This window comes from Oncorhynchus keta, chromosome 37 (assembly GCF_023373465.1).
Source record: "Oncorhynchus keta strain PuntledgeMale-10-30-2019 chromosome 37, Oket_V2, whole genome shotgun sequence".
Classification (NCBI taxonomy): Eukaryota; Metazoa; Chordata; class Actinopteri; order Salmoniformes; family Salmonidae; genus Oncorhynchus; species Oncorhynchus keta.
This window is the reverse complement of record NC_068457.1, coordinates 17,043,205-17,066,223: the sequence shown is the minus strand read 5'-3', so window position 1 is coordinate 17,066,223 and position 23,019 is coordinate 17,043,205. Positions and strand designations below refer to the sequence as shown.

General features: G+C 49.0%; 1 protein-coding gene across 5 annotated transcripts in view; it reads right to left on the bottom strand.

Moving 5' to 3' along the window:
* Window positions 1-23,019, bottom strand: part of LOC118375684 (pericentrin-like) — a 35,369-nt gene continuing 12,350 nt past the window's right edge. For 2 of the 5 annotated variants that reach the window (XM_052499337.1, XM_052499339.1), the window contains 48 exons: window positions 22,430-22,685; window positions 22,029-22,316; window positions 21,849-21,928; window positions 21,656-21,767; window positions 21,386-21,512; window positions 20,900-21,019; window positions 20,600-20,783; window positions 19,517-19,628; window positions 19,377-19,417; window positions 19,139-19,273; window positions 18,707-18,980; window positions 18,459-18,609; window positions 17,816-18,254; window positions 17,499-17,696; window positions 17,292-17,363; window positions 17,092-17,196; window positions 16,792-16,944; window positions 15,786-15,932; window positions 12,032-12,192; window positions 11,714-11,883; window positions 11,384-11,583; window positions 11,063-11,225; window positions 10,717-10,959; window positions 10,025-10,257; window positions 9,829-9,945; window positions 9,649-9,669; window positions 9,023-9,259; window positions 8,732-8,914; window positions 8,447-8,599; window positions 8,175-8,336; window positions 7,095-8,003; window positions 5,980-6,150; window positions 5,707-5,884; window positions 5,290-5,618; window positions 5,107-5,209; window positions 4,799-4,992; window positions 4,517-4,723; window positions 4,267-4,434; window positions 3,911-4,110; window positions 2,943-3,828; window positions 2,613-2,816; window positions 2,261-2,443; window positions 1,893-2,119; window positions 1,710-1,792; window positions 1,474-1,606; window positions 1,186-1,319; window positions 819-947; window positions 1-492 (listed from right to left, as the gene is read on the bottom strand). In XM_052499337.1, the coding sequence (XP_052355297.1) occupies window positions 449-492; window positions 819-947; window positions 1,186-1,319; window positions 1,474-1,606; window positions 1,710-1,792; window positions 1,893-2,119; window positions 2,261-2,443; window positions 2,613-2,816; window positions 2,943-3,828; window positions 3,911-4,110; window positions 4,267-4,434; window positions 4,517-4,723; window positions 4,799-4,992; window positions 5,107-5,209; window positions 5,290-5,618; window positions 5,707-5,884; window positions 5,980-6,150; window positions 7,095-8,003; window positions 8,175-8,336; window positions 8,447-8,599; window positions 8,732-8,914; window positions 9,023-9,259; window positions 9,649-9,669; window positions 9,829-9,945; window positions 10,025-10,257; window positions 10,717-10,959; window positions 11,063-11,225; window positions 11,384-11,583; window positions 11,714-11,883; window positions 12,032-12,192; window positions 15,786-15,932; window positions 16,792-16,944; window positions 17,092-17,196; window positions 17,292-17,363; window positions 17,499-17,696; window positions 17,816-18,254; window positions 18,459-18,609; window positions 18,707-18,980; window positions 19,139-19,273; window positions 19,377-19,417; window positions 19,517-19,628; window positions 20,600-20,783; window positions 20,900-21,019; window positions 21,386-21,512; window positions 21,656-21,767; window positions 21,849-21,928; window positions 22,029-22,316; window positions 22,430-22,685 (9,519 nt within the window). In that variant the 3' untranslated portion in view covers window positions 1-448. The remainder of the gene's footprint in view (window positions 493-818; window positions 948-1,185; window positions 1,320-1,473; window positions 1,607-1,709; window positions 1,793-1,892; window positions 2,120-2,260; window positions 2,444-2,612; window positions 2,817-2,942; window positions 3,829-3,910; window positions 4,111-4,266; window positions 4,435-4,516; window positions 4,724-4,798; window positions 4,993-5,106; window positions 5,210-5,289; window positions 5,619-5,706; window positions 5,885-5,979; window positions 6,151-7,094; window positions 8,004-8,174; window positions 8,337-8,446; window positions 8,600-8,731; window positions 8,915-9,022; window positions 9,260-9,648; window positions 9,670-9,828; window positions 9,946-10,024; window positions 10,258-10,716; window positions 10,960-11,062; window positions 11,226-11,383; window positions 11,584-11,713; window positions 11,884-12,031; window positions 12,193-15,785; window positions 15,933-16,791; window positions 16,945-17,091; window positions 17,197-17,291; window positions 17,364-17,498; window positions 17,697-17,815; window positions 18,255-18,458; window positions 18,610-18,706; window positions 18,981-19,138; window positions 19,274-19,376; window positions 19,418-19,516; window positions 19,629-20,599; window positions 20,784-20,899; window positions 21,020-21,385; window positions 21,513-21,655; window positions 21,768-21,848; window positions 21,929-22,028; window positions 22,317-22,429; window positions 22,686-23,019) is intronic. The other 3 variants (XM_052499338.1, XM_052499341.1, XM_052499340.1) reach the window with 2 other exon arrangements.

Genomic DNA, 23,019 nt, shown 5'->3' with positions numbered 1-23,019 from the left:
CACAATTAAAATATTTATTTTGTAGAAATGGTGATCGATAAAAAAAACATTGACAAAACATGTCCATCAGCTTTGATCTATAGATCAGAATTCCAGTGTGAAACTTTGCACATTTATCCACGTGAAACTTTAGCAAATATTAATAACCAAGAACATATACACAGAATCAGAGATACAAACGTGTATAAAACTCAGGTAGAAAAATAGCGATCTAATACTTTCAAAAACACATGCATTCGGGTGAGAAGACCTCTTAGGGAGTTACTCAGAGGTCGACAGAAATGTGTCGAATTTGTTTTTCTGTAAAAAAATAATTTAATGTCTTAAATTCTAACTTTCTAAATCAGATAGACAAATACATTCCATTGTATATTTAAACACAGAGATGGATCATAAGGATGTTGGATTGAAAGGAGGCATTCATACACTGCTTCATTCCTTCCTTCCTTCAGCGGTCAGACTTTTTGTGGTAGGAGAGAAGAGATGGAGAGTCTGGAGGAGAGAGAAAATGTGTCAGAACCAGATAAGGGCAACACACAATCTCTCGCTCTCTCACACACACAAACATATGAACACCCAGGTGTCTGTGGAAAAACACACCTAGTACAGAAGAAAACTATTCAATGGACCATTGTCCATTTTAGAATGGCTATGTAGTGACTACCCACGTGTGCCTGCTTACACCAGATTGTGCCCTACCCTGAGATGTACATCCTGGTACTTGTAGTTTGTACTTGTAGTTCGTTCAATACGGTGAGGGTGATGTGGGGAGATAGTAACGAAGCAGTGTATTCCGGTACTTGTAGTTAGGTCCTCACCTGGGCTGTACCGGTAGATGGGGGACAGACAGCTGAGGTACAGCCATGTCCTGTTCTTTTGCAGCCACCGCTGCCAATAGCCAATCATATCAGGGGAACTTGGAGGTGGGGCTAAATAAGCCCTGCTAACTGGGTCAGGAGATGGGATTGGAGGTGGTGAGATTGATTGATCAGTTTGTCAGAGAGGAAGTATGTCCATGGTAACAATGCCGTCCCCTAACCCAGGCGATTGTGGGTAGTGGACTTGCCGTGGTACGATGCCATCGCCAAGCTAAAGCCCCTCTTTCTCTCAGTCACCTCTGATCTTCCCCATCTCATTCAGTGAGTGTGTGCTCAAACAGTAAGTGCAACCAGTGTGCGTTTGTACCTGGACGTGCAGCCCCTAGGCGTTGCTGTATGTTCTCCAGGTGGTGGATGTAGTCTGTCAGAGATCGCTCGGCATCCTGGGACAGAACACTGGACGAAGCAGGCTCAGAGGACAGGACCGGGTTGGAATACACTCTAGGGGGGATAAGAGTGGACAGAATAAGAGAGGGGAGAGAATGAGACAGGGGGGAGAAGAGGAAGAGAGAAAAGGAAATAAATTCAATCTCAAGGTATGTGGTTAGAGTTTCCCCCTCACATTAATGGATGTTTACTATGTAAGGAGCAGTACCGGTTGTGGAGCCTGAAGGGTGATTTCATTGGTGAGACCACACCCTTACGGGTGGGGCTGCTGTCTCTAGTAGGTGGAGAGGAGTTGTGATTGGCCAGTGGCTGCTGCTGCCTTAAAACCTCAGTCCTGGAAGCTGAGAGAGAAATAGAAAGGTTACACACTGAACTGTCAATGTACCCTGCCTGGGTGACGTTGGTAATCCTATCTTCATCGCTCTGGATGTCTCTCACACGCACATGTGCTGTGTCCGTTGACAGTGACAGTAGTTGTAACCCCTCTCCTGACAACTCTCTGCCACTTCCTGGTCAGGAACTTCAGTCTGGAGGAGAAGGACAGGGAAGGGTTAACATGCATAACACAATGACTCATAGCTCTATAACACCCAACACCCACCCACACACACGTCCAACCCAACCCACCGTGAGATGGCGATGACAGCTCGTACTGCAGCTCTGAAGCGCGAGAGGGGAGAGTGTGTGTGGGCGTGGGGGGGCGAGGGGTGCGCCCCCATCCGAGCGATAAGACAGAGAGTTGCCTGTTCACAGTCCTGAAAGCCCCCCAGCAGCAGCAGGAGGTAGCGCTTCTGGTAGACCAGAGACTTCCTAAAGCTCTCAGCCCGTAGATAGCGCTCATACAGTCGCTGGAACTAGAGGGACAGAGACACAAACAGGGTTAAAGGGACATCAAGACAAGGGACTTCACACCAGACGATCCATGGGGACTTTCAGCCCAGAGGTCGAGTGTGTGTGTGCGTGAATCAGTCTGTTAGTTTGCTCGTGTGGCTCACCTTGCTGTTGCTGAGGTCAGTGCTGGGCCGGTTCTCAGTCTGTGCCTGTCGTAGCTGTCGTTCCAGACAGGACAGGGTGTGTTTCAGGTTAACTGTCTCCTGACTCAGCTCCTTCACGCGGGCCGACAGGTCAGAGTTCTCCCTCGACAACCTCTCCCCCAGCGCCGAGGAAGAAGAGGAAGACTGCAGGGAGAGAGAAATTGGTTATCATGGTCCTTATAAAACTAATCTGTTGTAGTCGCAAATCCCCCCCAAACACCATAAATACATTTAAAACACTGCCGTCTAGCTCGTCTCCCAGTGCTTCATGTTGCTATGCATGGGCCAAGCTATGATCAGCCATTTCTGGTACCTGGTGGTTGTATTGGGTTGTGCTGGTCTGGTCTGGCCCAGTCGATGTGTTATTCTTGGGTTGGAGTGAGCTAGAGTTGTATTGGTGTCGGTTGGACAGTCTCTCTGTGGCCATCTCTCTCTCCTCCCTCTCTAGCTCAGCCAGAGTCTGCTGGAGATCTCTCATCCTCTGCTGGTCCTGCTGCCGCAATAACTCCAATTCACACTGCAGAGAGAGAGAGAGAAGAGAAAACAGGACAGTAAACAAGACAAAGATGGCATACAAGTGGCTGAGACACAGTTGTATTACAAGTCAGACAGGCAATGCTAAAATGTTGTGTGTAAATCTCACCAGTTTCTTGCTGGTCCTCTCATGTCGCTTCTCTCTCTCAGTCTGCTCCTGTCTCTCCTTCCTCCTCTCCCTCTCCCTCTGTTCCTCCCGCTCCCTCTCCTTGTCATTGACCGATCGAAGCCTCTCCCTCAGCACGTTGAGCTCCACCCCTAAGCGACCAGAACGCTCTCTCTCTGTCTCCAATGCTCGACTAGCCTCCTGCTGCTGCTCCTTGAGTGTCTCCATAGTAACTCTGAGGCGGGCTGCAGCATCCTGATCTCTCTGTGCCTCCGCTCTCCTCTTTCTCTCTTCCTCCTCTACTCTCCTCCGGTTCTGCAGAAGTTCTGCCCTCAGCCCGTCTGTCACGGTGGCTAGCTCCTCCCCCTGCCTCCTCTCCTGCTCCAGCTGAGAGCGGAGCTCTGAGATGAACTTTCTGTCTCGGGACGCGTCCTCTTCTTGTCTGCGTGTGATGTCATCGAGACACCGGGCGGAGCGCTCGCGTTCCTCCTCCAGTTTCTTCATGTGGGCGTCGGCTAGGCGGGACTCAGCTTCTTTCAGGAAGTGTTCCAGCCGACTCTTTTCCTGTGATTGGAAAGTGTCGAGTTGCCGGGCGGAACGGGCGCACTCCTCATCCAGCTCCTTATGGGCATCGGCTAGACGTGTGTCAAGCTGTGATTGGAGGAGGTGGCCGCGGGAGAGTTCTATCTGGAGTTCCTGTCGGAGGTTACAAGAGGTTGTCCTCTCCTGGTCCAGCTGACCCCTCAGGGTCACGACCTCTGATCTCTGCTGCTCCTCTTCCTTCTCCCGGAGGTGTGTGTGAGTTCTCTCCTGGTACAGCTCCTGCTGTAGCTCCTGGACTCTGGTCTCCTCCCTCCTTACAGCCTCCTCACAGTCCTCTATACACAGCCTGGGAGAGGACACACACATCAGTATTTATTTACGTGTGTGTTTGTGTGTGTGCATTCAATAATGTATGTGTGTATGTATACCGGAGATTGCGGATCTCGTTTTGTAGTTCCTGCTGGGTGCTGTGGGAGGAGTTAAGTCGTTCTCTGTTCTCCTCTAGTTCCGCCCTCAGCCTAGATAACACCTCCCCTTTAGATGACTCCTCCCACTGAGAGTGCTGCAGCTGCAGAGCGTGTTCGTCTGCAGAGAGCAGACGCTCCACCACAACACGGTGCTGCTCCTCCTGGAGAGATGAGGGAAAGCAAGATAATTTTTTTAAACCCTCAATTAAGCTAAGCAGATACAATGCAGGTTTTTTTGTATAATTCTTTTTTTTTTTTACAGTATACAGGACTTCCTTAGTGGAGACCGCTCCAAACACGCTCACGCAAACACACACCTGTCTCTGTAGCAGTGTTTCCAGCTGACTGAGGTGGGTGGAGTCTATCTCAGGGTGGGAGGAGAGAAAAGCCTGCAGCTCAGAGCGAAGCCCTGCCCTCTCACAGTCAAACACACCCCTTACTGCAGCCTGCAGCCCTCTGCTCCAACCAGCATCCACCGAGTTCTCCTGTTAAAACACACAGGAGGGTCAGTATGCACACATGCAGAAGTTGAGCACACATCTCACACACACACACACACACACTCACCGGTCTCTGTGCCATCCGACAGAGCAGTTCTCTCAGAGCGATGACAGTTTCCTGTAACGCCCTCTTCTCCTGCTCCCAACACATTGGAGGAGCTTTAGAGTCTAACTGACAGATCGTCTGGTCCAATGAGAGGTGGTTAGAGGGGGCGTTACGCTGGGAGAGGGCGAGAACCCTGCAGCTCTCCTGGTACACTCTCTTCAACAGACCCTGGAAACACACACATAGTTTGGTATAGGGTTCATTTGTAACATTTAAGGTGTGTGTGTGTTTTTGTGTTCATACCTGTAGTTCAGGAGACAACAGTTCGTCGCTGTAGCTCATACTCCCGGCGGCGCTGTCTGTGCGTGTGTTGTCTGTGCGTGTGTTGGTTGCGGGGTTCATGCCTCGACAATGCAGGTACTCCAAGAACTGAGCATCCAGTCTCTCTGTCTGCTCCAACTCTACCTTGAGTCTTAAACCGAGCTCTGAACTGACATCTACACGACAGACACAGAGAGACAGAGAGCGAGAGAAGGGAGAGAGGTTAGACAAATGAACACACAGACAGACAGACAGACAAGACCAACAAAACTACAGACAAACAGACTTACTGCTGCCATATCCATCACTGGCCCACTCCGTTGCAGACAGAGAAGAGGCGGAGCCAAGAGATGAGGGAGGGGCCGTCAGGTCCAGGGCTTCCAGCTCATGCACCTGACAGGTGAGAGAGGTTTAATGTGTGTGCGTGTTTGTGTGGCGTATGTGGACACTTTCTCAACCCTTTTTCCACCCACCTTGTCAGCGTCCATTGAGTCCAACATGGAGAGGTTGTCCGAGGCAGAGATGGACCCAGGGGAGTGGGTGCTGTGTGTGCCCAGCTCTGGGCTGATTGTCCCTGGACAGGGCTGGTCTTGCCGTCCCCTGGGGGAGGCTTTAGCCTGGAGCTCCAGGCCTGTGCTGTTTAAAGCACTGAGGTCAGACAGTCTAGAACCGTGGAGAACAGAGGGGTGGAACCTGTCCTCTCTGGTTCTCTCCTCAGAACAGTCCAGTCGACGGAGAACCTCAGGAGAACTCAGGGACCCGTTGCGAGACACGCCGTCCTGGAATCCTCTGGGCGTGACATCTGGAGGAGGAAGATGATCACGGTCATCCAACAGCTCTGCACTTAGAGAAACACCATTGTCTGTGTAGCAGCTTGAATGTGTACTCACCCTTCAATGAGTGTGTCTGTCTGCTGTGCGGGTTGCAGGTCTGTCTGAGCTGCAGCAGTTCTCCTTGCTGATAGGCCAGCTCCTCTTCCTGCACGGCCAGGTCTTCCTGTAGGCCCCGGAGCTCCGCCTTCAGATGCTGGTTATTGGTTTCCAGGTCAGCCAGGGCCCGGTCTTTGGTCTGATTGACAGGTGAGTGAAATAATCAGAGAATACAGTGTTATTTACAGTCCTTTCAAAAAAACGTTGAGTTTAAATGCACACGACTGTCCGTACCTGTCCCTCCTCCAGTAGTTTCTCAGCTCTCTCTGTGCTGGAGCAAAGACCCTCCTTCACAGCTGCTAACTCTGCCCCCAGGGCTTGATGCTCCGCCCCTAGTCTCTGTAGCTCCTCCTCCCTCTGTCTCAGGGCAGTGTCAGCCTTCGCCAGAGTCTCCTCAGCACATGTCTGTAAGAGAACAGCCTTCATCATCAGCATCATCAGAATGATTGATATCAACAGCACCATCAAATATGGAACCAGTCTACTTTGCACAAAATCTTTCTTGCAATCTGTTATCCAGGGCTTTGATTCATTCAAGAACCGCATTAAAAACCTTGAAAAGACTACACAAGAAACATGTGCAAAACTCACACCAACACAAATCCCTTACCCTTCCTACCCACACTGAAAATACAGTGCATAACACTGAGCGAGTAACTCTACTCAACACCATCATTATTTTCCCCAAACACAAATCTATAGCAAATTGTTCACCAAGAGTGTTTAAAATAGTGCTTGAAAACTCCCATTCCAGAACACATGGCAAGAAAACTATACTCCATGTTCAGAAAGATAGAAAGTAAATAAATGCCAGTGTGCAAGAACTTCACAACACGGAACTGTTTTCTGACCACTCCTGACTTCCTCTTTCTGATGAGGTCACTTCCTCTGTGAGTAACACTCTTCTGTTGGGTGCCAACACATCAACATCTCGTAGTTTCGCTCTCTCTTACGCCATTTCTTAGTCTCTCCCCCACTATAAATATACCATTTAGCAGATGCTTTTTCTCCAAAGACTCAATCTCTCATTCACTCTCTCCCTCTAACCATAGCCAGCTGTGGTAGAGGGAGCTCACACCGCAAAATACCTAAATAGTGAAAGTTACTTAGTGTTGCAAGTTAGGCTTAGAGAGGCTAAATGGAATGGATTACTCAAGTTTGAATGAAAACATCAGGCAGGCTTTCAAAGCAGACAACTTATCTTTTCTGTGTCAATCTACCAACTAAATCTGCAAATAACTAATACTACTGAAGATATCACCGCCTCCTACATGGCTAGAAAAGAAATGTGTTTAAATTGATGCCACATGTTGAGTCAATCTGATTGGCACGCCACTGCCACCACTTACCAGCACTTCCTTCTGAGCCTCCTCCTGGTTGGCTCGCCTCTCCTCTAGCTGACGGCTGACTTCCTGGAGGCAGGCCCTCTGAGAGGTCACTTCCTGCTGGAGGCGTTCTATTTCCTCTTGGAGTCGGCACTCCCTCTTCCGCAGGGCCTCGCGTTCTGACGAAAGTTCTGCCTTCGCCGTCTCAACAGCCACCACGGTCTGTAGCAGGGCTTCAGTCTCCTTCTCCCGCTCTTCAACCCTTGATTTTAGCTCCAGGACCAGGGAGTCTAGCCGTATTTTCTCCCCTCGCAGGGAGTTTGTCTCCTGGGCAAGAGCCTGCCAGCGACCGCTCTCCTCCACGGCTGCATCCCTCTCCTCCTCCAGCCCTTCTATCCTGGCTCTCACCTGTTCAAGCTCTGCCTCTTTTAGAATGAGTTCTCTCTTTACCTCTTCCCCTCTCTCCCGCTCTTCCCTGAGCCTCCTCCCCATCTCCTCCCCCTGTCCTCTATACTCTTCCTCCTGAGAGAGCAGCAGTCTCTCCATCGCCTCCTTCTCTCCCACCGTCACCTCCAGCTGCCCCTGCAGGGCCTCCACACGGGAACGGAGAGAACGGGAAGAGGAGGAATGGAGGAGACGCATCTCCTGCTTAAGACTGTCTCCCTGACCTCCTCTCGCTCCTCCTCTCTCTGGTTGGGGGTACTTGGCAGGTTCCGGGCTGGGAGCAGGCGAAGGGTTAACACTGTCGCCCTCTTGTGATAGGTCGCTGACCTCGTGGTAGGCGGGGCAAAGGGTGTTTAGCTCAGCCTGTAGCGTGCTGATGACCTCGTGAAGCCGCTCCTCCTCTTCCTCCTTGTCCTGACGCACCCTGATGATGTCACAGCGGAGATGCTCCACCTGGGAGCGGACGTCTTCAAGTTCTGTCTGGATGGCCTGTAGAGAGACCGGGAGAATGGCTTCCAGTTCAAGCAAAAATAATGAGTTCCATTGTGTGTTTACTACATAGAGGTCACAGTAGTTTGAATTCTGAGAGATTATGTCATTATATAACGGGGCTGGATTATGGAGGTGTGTGTGTGTGTGTATGGGTGGGTGTCTGTGTACCGTGATGTCCCTGGCTGTCTCCAGCTCCAGTTCTAGCTTGTGTATCTCCTGGGTCAGGTGGTCTATCTCCTCATTCTTCTCCTCTAACAGAGCAGATGGGAGACTCTCCTCCTCTCCTATCTCTCTCTCCTCCAGGCGAAAGGTAAGGGCTGAAACTGTCTCCTAAACAGAGAAAGACACGGGGGGAGATTTAGAACACAGTAGGACAATCATTCTTGGCATTAGAGAGGACTAACAGGTACTAGCATGACTGAAAACTGTAGCAGACCCACTTTGAGAGAAGCGACTTGGTCGTGAAGCTGGGTGATGGTATCCGTGTTCTGATTGGTCAGGAGCTCCAGCTGGAGAGTGAGGTGTTTTAACTCCGCCTCTTTTATGGTCAGGTCTCTCTGAGTCTCCTCCATTTGACAAACCAACACACACACCTAGAACACACAAATTAATCCAACCAAGCAAACTAATCTTCTCTGGCCAAAGATCTCGATACACTAGCAGCAGGAAGCAGTTAAGCTCTGTTAGGCCTTTCACTAAAGCAGGTGTTGAGGTTGGAAACACACCTGTTGCTCCTTGTCCTGCAGGTCTTGCTGTGCGGTGTCCAACGTGTCTCTGAGAATCTGGATGGGGTCGGGGGTGCTAGTGTTGTTGTCACGGTAACGGTGACGGGTCTCGTCCAGTTTAGACTGCAGCGCTGAAATCTGGAGACGATTTGACAACTGCTGCTGCTGCAATGACTCCTTATCCTGGAGGGAGAGAGAGTCATTTAGTGTGTGTGTGTGTGTGTGTGTGTGTGTGTGTGTGTGTGTGTGTGTGTATGTATGAGTGAGAGAGTGTGAGAGTGTGAGTGTTACCTGTGTGAGCTCCTCTTCTCTCTGCTGAGCTCTGTGCAGCTCCTGCTCCAGTTGACAGACAGCTCTGCTGCTCTCGGAGCTGCTCAGCAACGCCTGTTCCAGCTCCCTAATTCGCCCAGCCAGCTTGTCAATCTCCTCATTGCGCTCAGCAACCTCGAGCTGGACCTGTTGATTGGCTGCCAGAAGGCAGGTGTGGTCTTCTGTCTTGTCCCTGATGAGAGCTTGAAGGTTCTCCACCTGAGAAAGAAACATAGGGGAGGAATGTTGGTTCTGAGGGCTCCAGTTGCCAGGTCACTATGGGGTTTCCCATGTTAAGCTGTACGACGGGTTTACTAAAGCCAATCCGGGTCTGCAGCCACAACAACTGAAGCCATGCGACAGAGCAGCAACACACAGCACAGAGGGATGGAAGGGAAGGGAGAGGAGGATGATCGAGCGAGATGGAGAAAAGGGGGGTGGAGAGATGAAAAGGAGAGCGACAGAGCGGCACTAACGGCAGATGCATCTTCAATGATTAAGTAAGTTAATCACGCAGGTGTTATCACAACACACACACACACACACACGGTGGGGGCATGCAGAAGAGTCGAGGTGGAGCTATAGGAGTCACTGGTGAGATTCCACACCTGCAGAACCAAGTCCTCAATCTAGAGCATTCCGTGAAATAAAACACAAAACACAAACAGTCAGCAACAGGTCCATTCAATATCTATAATGACTCAACATCAGATATTGTCTTGACTAAACACTACAGTATTAAAGACTTAACACACACCAATACACTAAGGTAAGGATGTGTGTCTTACCCGTTGGCCCTTGCTGGTCCCAGCAGAGTGTCTGGCTGGCTGTCTGAGCTGAGCCTCCAGACTTCTGATCTCCTGTTGGAACTCATCTCTCTCATGCTCCCGCTCCACTGCCTGCTCCTGGAGACACACAGAGATAAACTTGAGTGTGTGCAAGTGTGTTACACATCCATACATTTCCCCACAGCGTGACACTTACGTCTATAAACTGCCTGTCGTGTTTGAGCTGTTTCTCGAGGGCCTGGACGCGCTGCAAGAGGTCTTCTGATTGAGCCCTGTGCTGCTGCTCCGCCGTCAGGCCCTGGTTCTCCTGTTCCTCTAGCTCGGTCTCCAGAGCCCTGAGGCGCAGAGACAGTGAGCTGCGGTCTTTCTCCGCCTGCCGCTGCACACACAGCCTCTCCTGGCCCAGACGATCTGCCTCAACCAGGAGGCCTTCACACACACACACACACACACACACGGTTAGGAACAGACATGCACACAAAAATGTTCACAAAATCCACAATGACACACACACACAATCCTTCCAAACATGCACTTCCTATAGATAAGGGGAAGTATAGAATTGGTCAGAGAGAAAAAAAAAAAAAAAAAAACTTGACCACAAGTCATAGCAAACCAATACAACCACACTAAAAACCATACTGCATAAATCAACTCACACACTAGTCCCCAACTGGCCTCGGTCTGAGACGGGGCAGTTTTTAAAACACACAGACACACACAGGACTCTGATCGACAAACCTGTGTCCCCCTCTATACTCTGACAGGACCCTACAGGGAGAGCAGACAACTAAGAACAGGACTTAACGTGTACACAAAACATACACAACATAATCAATCCCAGTTAAGCTTAAACCACAATTTCTCTCATCTATCCCCTCCCCTCACCCTTTTCTCTCTCTCCCAGTCCGGCGGCGAAATGGACCTTCTGGCGCTGGAGGAGACTGTGCTCCTCGCTGAGCTCCTGCAGCTGCACCCTGAGGTTCTCTAGCTCTGAGGTGAGGCCTTCCTTCTGGTGCAGCTGCGCCCGGAGGCCCTCCAACTCCTCAACAAGCCGTTCTTCCTGAGCCTCCTTTTGTTGTAGAGATTCTTCCAGAGTTGCCTTCTCAGCCACATAGCCCTCCAACAGACCTACACACACAAAAACAGGATACACACACAGATACATGAATATCACACTTTTTACAAACAAAGATTCTAAAAACACATGGAGACGCACAGTATCTCCACTGACCCTCGGCCTTGTGGAGCTCCAGCTGGAGCTTGCTCTTGAGCCCCGCTTCCTGGTCCAGCTGATCCAATACGAGCTGGTGTTGGAGCAGCATCTGGGAGGAGTCTGAACGGCCCTGGGAAAATCTCTCCTCTAGAGACAGATGGACAGAACAAGACTCCTCCAACTAGAGAGACCAAAAAGGAGAGCGAGAGACCGACAGAGAGACAGATGAACGCAAAGATCAGTGGCTGAGCTTCACGCAAATTCAATGCATAGAATGTTGTGTTGACCCCCCACTAACCTCTCAAGCGTTCACTGCATGCCAACAAGCTAGTGTGTTACCTGTGTGTTAGCGCGTGTGAGGAGCTCCAGGAGTGTGTCCACAGAGTGGCGTAGTTGGCTGCAGGCTCCCAGGGCTGCTTCCTCTCCCAGGGCTGCTTCCTTCCCTCCAGAGTTTGTTTGGGACTCTGCCAGTAGGAGGCTCTCACACACACGCTGAGAGAGATCCAGATCGCCGGTTGACAAGTCTGCTACAGAGACACCTAGTGGAGAGAGAGGAGACCGGTCAGGTATTACACACAGTTATCAGTCCTTTCTTCCCAAGTGTGTACTTGTTCACTTCCCGTCATAAATGTATCAAGGACACAGGTCCAGTTGTTAGATTCCACCCACCTGTCTCCTGATTGGTTGTTCCCTCTCCTGGACTCTCACCCTGATCATGACCTTTGACCCCGACACAGGCGTTGACCCGGCGTCCAATTAGCTCCTCCATTGCCATTGTGCTCAAAACCACCTCAACCAGAACCTTCCTCAGCCTCTCATTAGCTGACTGGAGAGACTGCCTAGGGGTCACAGGTCAAAGTGAGACGAAACCAACAAAATCACTCCGTTAAATGTTTTTTTTAAACTTTGAGGATAAAAAGAAATAAAAAATTAAGCCTACACACTAGCTGATCATTGTCAGGCCTACATTCATCCAGACAGCCTCACCTCTCCTCTTTGGCAGTGTGTAGGTCCTCAGTAAGCATGTTGAGGAGGTTGCCTCCCTCCTGACTCTCTCGTTCTCGCCGTTGGAGGAGTGTATCCAGGGTCTCCATCTCTGACCTCTTCCCCTCCAACTCCCCCTGTAGATTACACACCTCCGCTCGCAGCTGAGAGCCAGAGAGCAGAGAAACCAGAGACAGGAAACCCGTCATGACTTGATGTGATCAAAGAATTGTCCTCCCAGTCATAGATACGACAGTTGCATTCAACAACACACTCCCTTTACATAACAGGACCAAAAGCAAAACCATGTGTCTTGTAATGCCCAATCAGAGAAAGTGAAATGGACAGTCTCCATTTTCAGTCACCATTAGTTTGAGATTTGCCTGTTTAGCCTCCAGGAAGCACTCACACAAAAACGTAGAGCTACACAAACACAAAAGATGGTGTAATCCTGCGAGCCGGGCAGGCAGCAGCTCTCTGCCTCAACACCAACTTTGAGTGGGAGTTAGTCGAAATCTGAACTCCCTCCCTCCCTTTACCTCCCATTTCTTCCCTCTCCCTCTGAATCCCTTTACCTCTCCTTCCCAAAGCTTTAACTTGGCTCCTCTCGCCACGTCTTCTGCAGTCTCGCTCGTTCTCTTACAATTTCTTCCCTCTCTTTCTCCCTCCTTCCCTCCCTCTGTCTAACAACCAACACTGGTTGCCTTAGCAACAGTTCCCCCCCACCTATATCCCTTAAGATTAAGGAGGGGGGGGGGTTATTGTAGCACAAAAACCCCACACTACCTGATCCATGGAAACAAACACTATGGAAACAAACACACCCACACCCCTGGGGGTAGGGGGGGGTCTAAAATAGCATTAGCATAGAACGGATGGTCTCTGTGAATAAGGTTGGATAGGCGGCAGAACTGTCAGTCATAGTTAGCATGGGAACTCTGCCATGATGAACATACTGGGTGGAATGGATGGATGAATGAAAATCATTTTTGAATAAACAAGTGGACAAATGTGCATGTAACTGAAATGCCATTATGCATGATGAGAGATTAGAGATTTACATCCAGCCAGCAGAGTGTGTGCACACCGGACAGAAAACACACGGGATTAGTATTGAGATTAATGAAGAAGATAATCCCTTTAGGAGAGCCACTGGGTTGTGAGTGTTTCTAGACATTAAGAGTGATGAAAAACAACATCCTACTCTTTTTATTCTCCTCCTGCAAGTCTCCCACCACAATCATCCTCTTCCCTCTCTTTCTCCTCTACTCTTACATACATATCACTATCTCCTGCCCCATACTCTCTCATTTTCCTGTTTTCTCTCCCCTCTTTCTCCCTTTGTGCTCCCCTCCCTCGGTCTGTGGATAGTTGAGCTTGTCTGGTCTTGCCCACAGAATTCATTTCCTACTAACAGTGTGTGGTGTGTGTGTCAGAGTATGTGAGTGGAGGTTGAGTGGTTGGAAATCCCGCAAGTCGCTCACACTGGTGCACCACGTCCTTTCCTACCGCTAAAAACACTCTGGTGCACCATGTCCTTTCCTACCACTAAAAACACTCTGGTGCACCATGTCCTTTCCTACCGCTAAAAACACTCTGGTGCACCATGTCCTTTCCTACCACTAAAAACACTCTGGTGCACCATGTCCTTTCCTACCACTAAAAACACTCTGGTGCACCATGTCCTTTCCTACCGCTAAAAACACTCTGGTGCACCATGTCCTTTCCTACCGCTAAAAACACTCTGGTGCACCATGTCCTTTCCTACCGCTAAAAACAATCTGGTGCACCATGTCCTTTCCTACCGCTAAAAACACTCTGGTGCACCATGTCCTTTCCTACCGCTAAAAACACTCTGGTGCACCATGTCCTTTCCTACCGCTAAAAACACTCTGGTGCACCATGTCCTTTCCTACCGCTAAAAACACTCTGGTGCACCATGTCCTTTCCTACCACTAAAAACACTCTAGTGCACCATGTCCTTTCCTACCGCTAAAAACACTCTGGTGCACCATGTCCTTTCCTACCGCTAAAAACACTCTGGTGCACCATGTCCTTTCCTACCGCTAAAAACACTCTGGTGCACCATGTCCTTTCCTACCGCTAAAAACACTCTGGTGCACCATGTCCTTTCCTACCACTAAAAACACTCTGGTGCACCATGTCCTTTCCTACCACTAAAAACACTCTGGTGCACCATGTCCTTTCCTACCACTAAAAACACTCTGGTGCACCATGTCCTTTCCTACCACTAAAAACACTCTGGTGCACCATGTCCTTTCCTACCACTAAAAACACTGGTGCACCATGTCCTTTCCTACCACTAAAAACACTCTGGCGCACCATGTCCTTTCCTACCACTAAAAACACTCTGGCGCACCATGTCCTTTCCTACCACTAAAAACACTCTGGCGCACCATGTCCTTTCCTACCACTAAAAACACTCTGGCGCACCATGTCCTTTCCTACCACTAAAAACAATCTGGCGCACCATGTCCTTTCCTACCGCTAAAAACAATCTGGCGCACCATGTCCTTTCCTACCACTAAAAACAATCTGGCGCACCATGTCCTTTCCTACCACTAAAAACACTCTGGCGCACCATGTCCTTTCCTACCGCTAAAAACAATCTGGCGCACCATGTCCTTTCCTACCGCTCACAGGGAAAAAAACAGCTCTTGCTCCCTTCATTAAAATCCCTATTTAACCAACACCCATCCATTTTTGTGACTACATGGACCTATCATTTGGTTTTGAAGTATTGAAACCAAACCATAAGAAGCACTCAATTTCAAACAGGCTACGTGTCATGTTAAACATATAAACTCTCTAAATTAGGTCAGGAGACAAACAGGGAGTCTAAGAAGGAACGGAAATGAATTATTTAGGCTATATTATTTATATTATTTTAAGGCTATAGCCTACAAAGAAATACATTGCTAATGCGGCACAATAGGCTGGCAGGGACAAAGTGTATTAAATCATTATGGTCTAGAAACTGTGTAAATAGGCTGTGACTTACATAGAATAAAATACAAATGAAATAATAATGACTTATTAGTGCCTTCATTTTTAGAAATCAGAGTTTGGCCAGTCTGTGGCTTCAGGCTCATACAATGGTGTCTGGAGAGCAGGTCAGCAGCAGAGAACATCCTCTGGGGATGCAGGCTTGTTTTTACTTTTATATAGGAAGGCCTGAAGGTTTTTAGGCAAAATAACCCAATCAAAACAAAGCCCCTTAAACGTGGGAATATGCCAGGCATATTGGGCCAAAATCAATTACGGTCGATTGTATGATTAATGGGATGTTTAAAAGGTCAGATTTCTTTGTTGCTACAATGACATTTCGATATCTACCCACCTACTTTATTATTTTAGCATGTGCACGTAGTAAGTATACCATCATGCTTTCTCAGGTTCTAAAATGACTTTTTAGTTGTGGACACTAACGTTTACATCATCTCTATTGCTCCTCAACTTTGGAAGTCACCTCGATTTTGCACCTGTGTGTTTTATCACTTTCTTTATGAAAATATTCAGCAAACAGACAGTAGCTAAAGCAAGGGGCTATAGCAGCACTCAAGTAGACTACAAGTGCATGCTGGGCCGGGCACGCCCTGAGCTCCTGAAGTAAGTGCTACTGGAGTGAAGTTGGAGCGGGCGAGAAGGCCGACGCTCTAGCCGTTGGGAATCTCGCTCGGCGCTCCAGTCATATTGGACGCGCTCAATTACTCCAGTGTGTGTGGTGTGGGTTTACCTGTGACACCACAGTGTCCAGCTGTAGCAGTTGTGCAGTGAGCTGGCTCATCTTGTCGGCGTAGCTTTGTTCCTTCTGCTCGTGCTCAGAACTGAAGCTCTGCCTCTGTTCTGCTAGCTCCGCCTCCTTCTGCTCCTCAAACTCCGCCTTCGGAGGAAAGAGATGCTGGTAATGCTGTCCAAACTGCCAGCACTTCTGTTCTAGAACTTGTTCTAAAACTCACGCCAAGGCTATTGGGTAACAGCTCGAACAGCTCTCCCTACAACCAAAAACTCACAAGCTGATTCAGACTGACTGACTAACAGACTGCTAGCTAACGCTCAGCTCAAATGCATTTTTTTTGTTAAGTGTACAAAATAAAACCTTCTGCATCAGAGGATCAAAGGCTCAAATCCATCCCATTTAGCCACTGTTCACGTGGCAGCAACACACACCCACAGAAATACTGATGCGAAAAACACACTGTCCTATATGAAGAAAGGATTATGATGGTTGTGTAAATCTCATGGGACACTGGCCAGGCATGGGCTAACCCTAGTCTTGCTGGGGTGTACACACACACGCGCACACACAGAAAGAGAGAGACAGACCTCCAAAATCCAGCCCCATTATATAATGTAATCTGTCCGAATTCAGTTTCTCTCAGTGATCGACACAAAGAGCACGATGGCAGACTACTGTGACATCAAGACAGCGAAAGGGGATAACGAGTCAGATGCACAACTGAATGCGTTCAACCCAAATGTATCCTAAAAGACACCCACCACTGTTACATACGTTCCTGTATAGTTCATTACCATGTTTAAGGCTGATGAAGACCTCACGCCGTTTTCCCCCACCCTCGCTCTTCCTCCTAGTCGCCCTCTGCCCTAGGTATTTGTATAGTTATGAAAGGATTTGGTGGCTTCAAGCAATATGATGAATATTTCCTCTAGCCCATCAGACAGCAAGTTCATTACCCTCCCTCCACCTGTCATCCATCCATCCATATCTCTCCTCCTCCCACCTTGAGTTGGCTGATCTTCTGCTCAAGTCTCTCCTCTGCTTGGGCCTTCAGAAGCTCAACCTCTTCCAGGAAGTGCAGCCGTTGTCGTGACGACTCCTCCTCCAGCTCCCGGCGACACGCCTGTAGCTCTCTCACAGACGCACTCTTTAGCTCCTACACAAACACACACACACACACACACACACTGACCCCTCATCTAATAGTGTGTGGAAGCACAGTGAGAGGGTAATCCCTTCACTTTTAGAAGACTACTGAGAAGGGGAATGGGATGTTTTGGGATGGTGTGCAAGTGTGTCAGACCTGAAGCTGCTGCTGGTGCTGTGTGTTGAGTTGCTGCGTCTCTGAGGTGTAGGTGCACGTGAGCTCCTCTAAGGCAGTACAGTGCTGTTGCGCCAACTCCAAGACCTGGAGACAGACACAACCAGATCAAACACAACTGAATGGATGGACGGATGCTCAGATTAATGGATAGACCAGCCAAGGGATGGAGGGATGAGTACCTTTTTCCTGAGGGCCTCCAGAGCCGTGTGGTGTTCAGCTTCTAAGGCTTCTTTCTGTATTGTCAACTCATTCTGAGAGAGCGAGAGATCGAGCAAGAATGAGAGAACATCAGAATTGTCTCATGAATATACAAGACAGATTTTTTTTTTTTACTGTGGCGAATTTGCATCTTTTCTTGACTTCAAATGACCACTTTTTTATCTCACCTGGTGGGTGTGGCTGAGCTCCGTTGCCATGGCGCTAAACTTCTCCATGTGAAGCTGAGCCAGCTCCTTCCTCAGCTCCTCCCTGACGGACTGCTGCTCCAACCAATCACGCCCCACTTCCTGGTTAAGCCTTGACCTTTCACGCTCCACTTCCTGTTTATGCTTCGCCTCAAGCGAAGACTTCTGATCACGCAGAGTCTGAGATATGAGAACATTAAGATAAAATAGATGTGAAATGTAGAATATAGATATACAAGATTTAAAACAGTGTGTGTGTGTGTGTGTGTGTGTGTGTGTGTGTGTGTGTGTGTGCTCACCTGGATCTCCCTCAGGTACGTGGTCTCCAGTGTGTCCATATTACCCAGCATCCTCTTCTCCAGCTCCTCCCTCTCTTCCTGATGCCTATGTTCTAACTCCGCCTCCTGTGCCTCTAGCTGAGCCTGATTGGTTTCCTGTAGGACTGCCTCCAGGTGATCGAGCTCGGACTTGCGTTTTGATTCTAGGCTGGTTTCCAAGACAACAAGCTCCTCGTGTTTTGTTGCGATCTCCGTTGCCATTGCTTTGAGATCAGCCTTGTGATTGGCCAACAAGGAGTCCAGTTCTGCTTTGTGATTGGTTCGTAGCGTGTCCATGTCCTTCGTGTGGTTGGTCAGTAGCGTGGTTTTCAGGAGTTCCATGGCGGCCATGTGTTCCTCCCTCAGCTCCCCCAGAGAAACCTCACCCTGCTGCTCCAACTCCTCCCTCTCCTCCTGGAACCTACACACATGCAGAACAGGTCAGCCAGATTAATTTCAAGATGAAAGGACAGATAGAGTGTTAACTCTCTCTGTGAATGCATTTGTTTACTATGGGGCAAACGTTCACTAGCTAGTGAGAATCTCTGGTATTACATGAAACGCACTGTATTAACCTCCAGACCCCCCTAGTCTCTCTGGGTGTTTTACCCCAGCCATGTCTCACCTGTCCTGGGCTTGGCATAGCCTCTGGTCTCCCTGCTCCTGAAGCAGAGCAGTCAGCTCCTTGACCTCGGCAGCCATGGTGGACTTGGCCCTGGCCAGCTCAGCTTCGTACTGGGCCTCTAGTCTCTGTCTCACTGCCACCGCCTGGGGGTCTGGGGGAGAGACATGTGAGACCAAGGGCAAAGACCATGCAGAAGTGACAGTGAAATAAGGGAGGTGGAACTACATGAAACCTTTTCATGTACTTACTCAGGTCGTTGTCCAGTGAGGCTTGTAGACTCCTGAGCGCCGCTCTCGCCTCCTCAATCCCTTTCTCCAGAGCGCTCCTTTCCTCCGCCATCCCTCTCTCCAGCGCTTCTCTCAGGGCAGAGACCTGTGCCTCCCCCTCCTCCTGGAGCTCCTGTCTGAGCCTCTGCACCTCCTCCGCTCTCCTCAGGGTCATCTCCTCCATCACTCGCTCCCTCTCCTCCTTATGTTCCTCTGCTAGTTTCACAACCAGCTCCTCAGCAAAGCTCTGCTTCAGCTAAAAACATCCGGGTCAACATACGGTCATTCCGGGTCAACATGTGGCAACACTCATTACGTTGTCACACATACTCACACAATTATGTATGTATGTACTTGCTGTGAGTTTGTGTTTCTCCGTGTGTGTGTGTATTTTCAGTGTACGTGTGAGTGTACCTTCATAGTGTGTGAGCGTAGCTCTATATTGTGTGTGTCTGCCAGGGCAGCCAGTCGTGTCTCCAAGTTCTGGATCATGGTCGTTCTGGTCTGCAGCTCCTCAGAGTGACACCACATTCTATGCTCCACCTCCACCTGTTCACATCACATTAGCAAACCAACTCCCACTGGAAACTCAACAGAACTTCAACTCACTTCAATTTACAGAATCTAATTCATTCACTATCCTCATTCTTACCTCCACCTGTCTGGCAGCCTCCAGACGCACCCTTGTCAGCTCTGTGTGGAAGAGGAAAATTATCAATTGAGGGAAAGAGAAAATGTGTTTATATGTTGAAGAATATTCCAATGTGTGTGTGAGAAAGAGAGTCCGTATACCTCTGACATGGCTGTCTGACAGTCTAGCGCGGAGTTGTTCCATCTCGAGGGCGTGGCGAGTCTTCAGCTCCTGCAGGTCGCCATAGTAACGATCAGTCAGGTCTGAACGCACCTAGAGAGAAAACAAAATAGTGAAGGAAAGACCAGGCCTTATCATGCTGGATCATAGGTGAGACTGCTCCTCTGTGTGTGTGTGTGTGTGTGTGTGTGTGTGTGTGTGTGTGTGTGTGTGTGTGTGTGTGTGTGTGTGTGTGTGTGTGTGTGTATGGTTTCTGTTAGGAAAATGTAGCGCCGGACATTTGACCGGCAGCATTTTAATGTACATTTATTGCATTTGCCGGACCGATATGCATTGGGTGTGTAACCTGATTAGGTCGTCCCACCCACAGTGCTCTGAATTCCAGAAATCCCATTTAGACTCGAGGATGCAATACAATGTGTCCTTAACGAATTCCGATGGACACTTTGAAGATGTTAGAATCACTGTCCACATGTCCACTATTATTTCTTTAGATTCTAAGAGCAGCAATGAGCACGAGGCAGTAGGCTACGTGTGAATGTTCATTCCATAATGCAGTTAGCGGAAAACACTTGTCAAAAGGGCACCTCACATGCCAGCGATTTCAAGAGATGAAAATATCTGTTAGAAATGTAGAACGAGGGGAGATCTAAAGATGAAACAACTATCATGGGTTGCTAATATGACTAGGATTGTGCCTTTGGCTACTGGACAAATAAAGTTGATCTGAAAACCAATAGAACATAAGATAAATAGGCTACTGGTTTAAATGGCAGATGGAAGTCTTTATAAAATAATTGGCTGCACATTTGCTTGGATTTTGGCTATGCTACTTTGAAGCAAGGTAAGACATCCCTAATAATATGTAGTTTCAAACAGTATGTTTTCAAAATGCATACTGCCCCAACATCAACAGATGTTCCAATCAATGAATACATTTTGGCTTATGTTTTAAAAAAAACTTTTCTCTCAGACAATTGGCCGGGGCCAATTTCAAAAATTGGCTTTTCATTATTTGGGGGTGGGGGGGGCAGCTATTACAGGTAAAACCCTGCTGTGTATACCTGTAGCAGCTCCTCTCTGTAGGACAGGGCCATAGAGGACCGTAGGTTAGACAGTTCCTGAGTGTGTCTCTCCTCCAACTGGACACGCAGCTGGTCAAACGCCTCCTGGTGCTTCTCCAGTTTCAGTGTGATCTCAGCCAGAACATCGTTCCTCTCCTCCTCCCCTCTCCCTTCAGACAGGAAACTACACACACAACAGCGGTCAGTAAGATGGCCCACCACTGGCCCAGGTTTATAGATTGTGTGTAATTGGCGGCTGGTGGGCAGATTAGCCGAGCGAGGCCTCTAGCATTAGCATACCTAGCATCCTGGGTCTTGAGTACAGAGTCCTCCAGGGCTCCCTCCACCAGTCTCAGCTGCAGCAGGGCTATCTCCTCCCGGTAGCTCTCCTCTGCTACTCGCAGACGCTGCTCAAAGTACCTGACCGGATATACATTAATGGGGTGTAAGTGTGTGTTCACTTGCATGGGTTTACATTTACATTACATTTACATTTAAGTTATTTAGCAGACGCCCTTATCCAGAGCGACTTACAAATTGGTGCATTCACCTTATGACATCCAGTAGAACAGTCACTTTACAATAGTGCATCTAAATCTTAAAGGGGGGGGTGAGAAGGATTACTTATCCTATCCTACATACATTGGTGTGTTCACTTTTTATACCTTGTGCATGTATAGGTGTGTGTAGGAGAGCACATTCAGCTGCATAGGTGTGTGTGTGTGTGTGTGTGTGTGTGTGTGTGTGTGTGTGTGTGTGTGTGTGTGTGTGTGTGTGTGTGTGTACCTCCTCAGGTTCTCCAGCTCAACCTCATTCTGCTCATTGATCTCCCGCCTCTGCACGTTAAACTCCGCCTTCAGACGCTCGATGTCATCCACCCGCGACGAACGAGCTAGCAGCTGCTCCTTCAACTCTGGAGAGAGAGGCGAGGGAAAAACAGAGATGGAAAAAGACAAGGTATCTGAAATTATGTTGGTTGACCAATCAAACCAAGTTGTACTACTTGACGAATTATGTTCTAGCATAGGTCCAGAGTGTGTGTGTGTGTGTACTCACCTCCCAGTTCCTGGCGGCTGGTCCTCATGTTGTCTAGCTGAGCCCAGAGCTGAGAGACCTCCTGGTCACAAGTCTGTCTCAGAGTCACCTGCTCTCCATGCAGACGACACACCTAGAGGAAGGAGAGAGACTTTAGGAAAGGCACTATCCAAAGCATAAAGCAAATCTCAGAAACAGAAGTGTGTGTGTTCACCTCCTGCTGTAGCTGCAGTGTTTGCTCCTCTCTCTCCTGCAGCACCACTTGATGTCTGGACACCAGATCCTCTACTGCACCTGGAGAGTAGCGGTAACACATTCATAACATCCTTACCACGTGTTTACAACATGCTTACAACATACGGACAACATCAATAACACGTATTAATTGACTCACGGGCAGCAGCGTCCCTCTCGGTCCAGGCCTGGTTCAGCTCCACCTCCAGCCTCTGGAGCTCCTCCAGGCTAGCCCGGGCCTCAGACAGATCTGCCACAGTCTGGGTGAAGGCTGCCTGGGTGGAGAGTGATACCCGAGCCTCTGACAGCTGTGTCTGGAGCTCTGACTGGGCCTTCTCTGATTCCTGCTGCCACCGGGATCTCAAGGCTACTATTTCTGCAGCCTGCCGCTCCTCCATGGACGCTCTCTCCTGGGAGAGACGACTCTCACACTCCTGCCTCAGAGCATCTACACACACACACACCAACTCAATCAGGTCAGATGAAGGTCCATTTGTTAAACAGCACTATGCATTGGAGCATCGGAGTGAAAAGGCTCTATTCTACAACCATCATCCTCACCCATGTTCCTGTGATACTCCTGCTTCTCTCGCTGGATCCTCTCCTCACTCTCAGCTCTCAGCCTCTCCACCTCAAACTGCTGTCTGGCCTGCAGCACGGCCCTCTCCTGGGCCCACTTCTCCCTGAGGGAAGCCTGGAGCTCGCTTAGAGAGGCCTCCCGCTCCCGCTGCAGATTGGTCTGGGAGAGCTCTAGCTGGGTCGTTTGGTGGTTGGTCAGGCTCAGACGCAGCGCCTCCAGCTCCAGAGCCTGTTGGCTCTATAGAGGGATAGATAAAAGAGAGAGGTAGGTAGAGGGTAGGGTTTCCATTAGGAAGATGTGAAGCCGGATATTTGAAGGAAGCATTTTAATTTAACGGACCCATATGTATTGGGGGTGTAACCTGCACTATGCAGAAATCACTCCGCCATTTCCTGGTTGCTGAAATTCAGTTCATGTAGCAAAGCAAGTAAAGTGTAGAGAATCATTGTACCATCTAAACCACGGTGAAATATCATAATGGGAAGCATAGAAATACCGCACATAAAAACACTCCTACCACTTCTTAGACTTGCTTTCAATGACAATGACAGATCTCTAACACACATTTCTA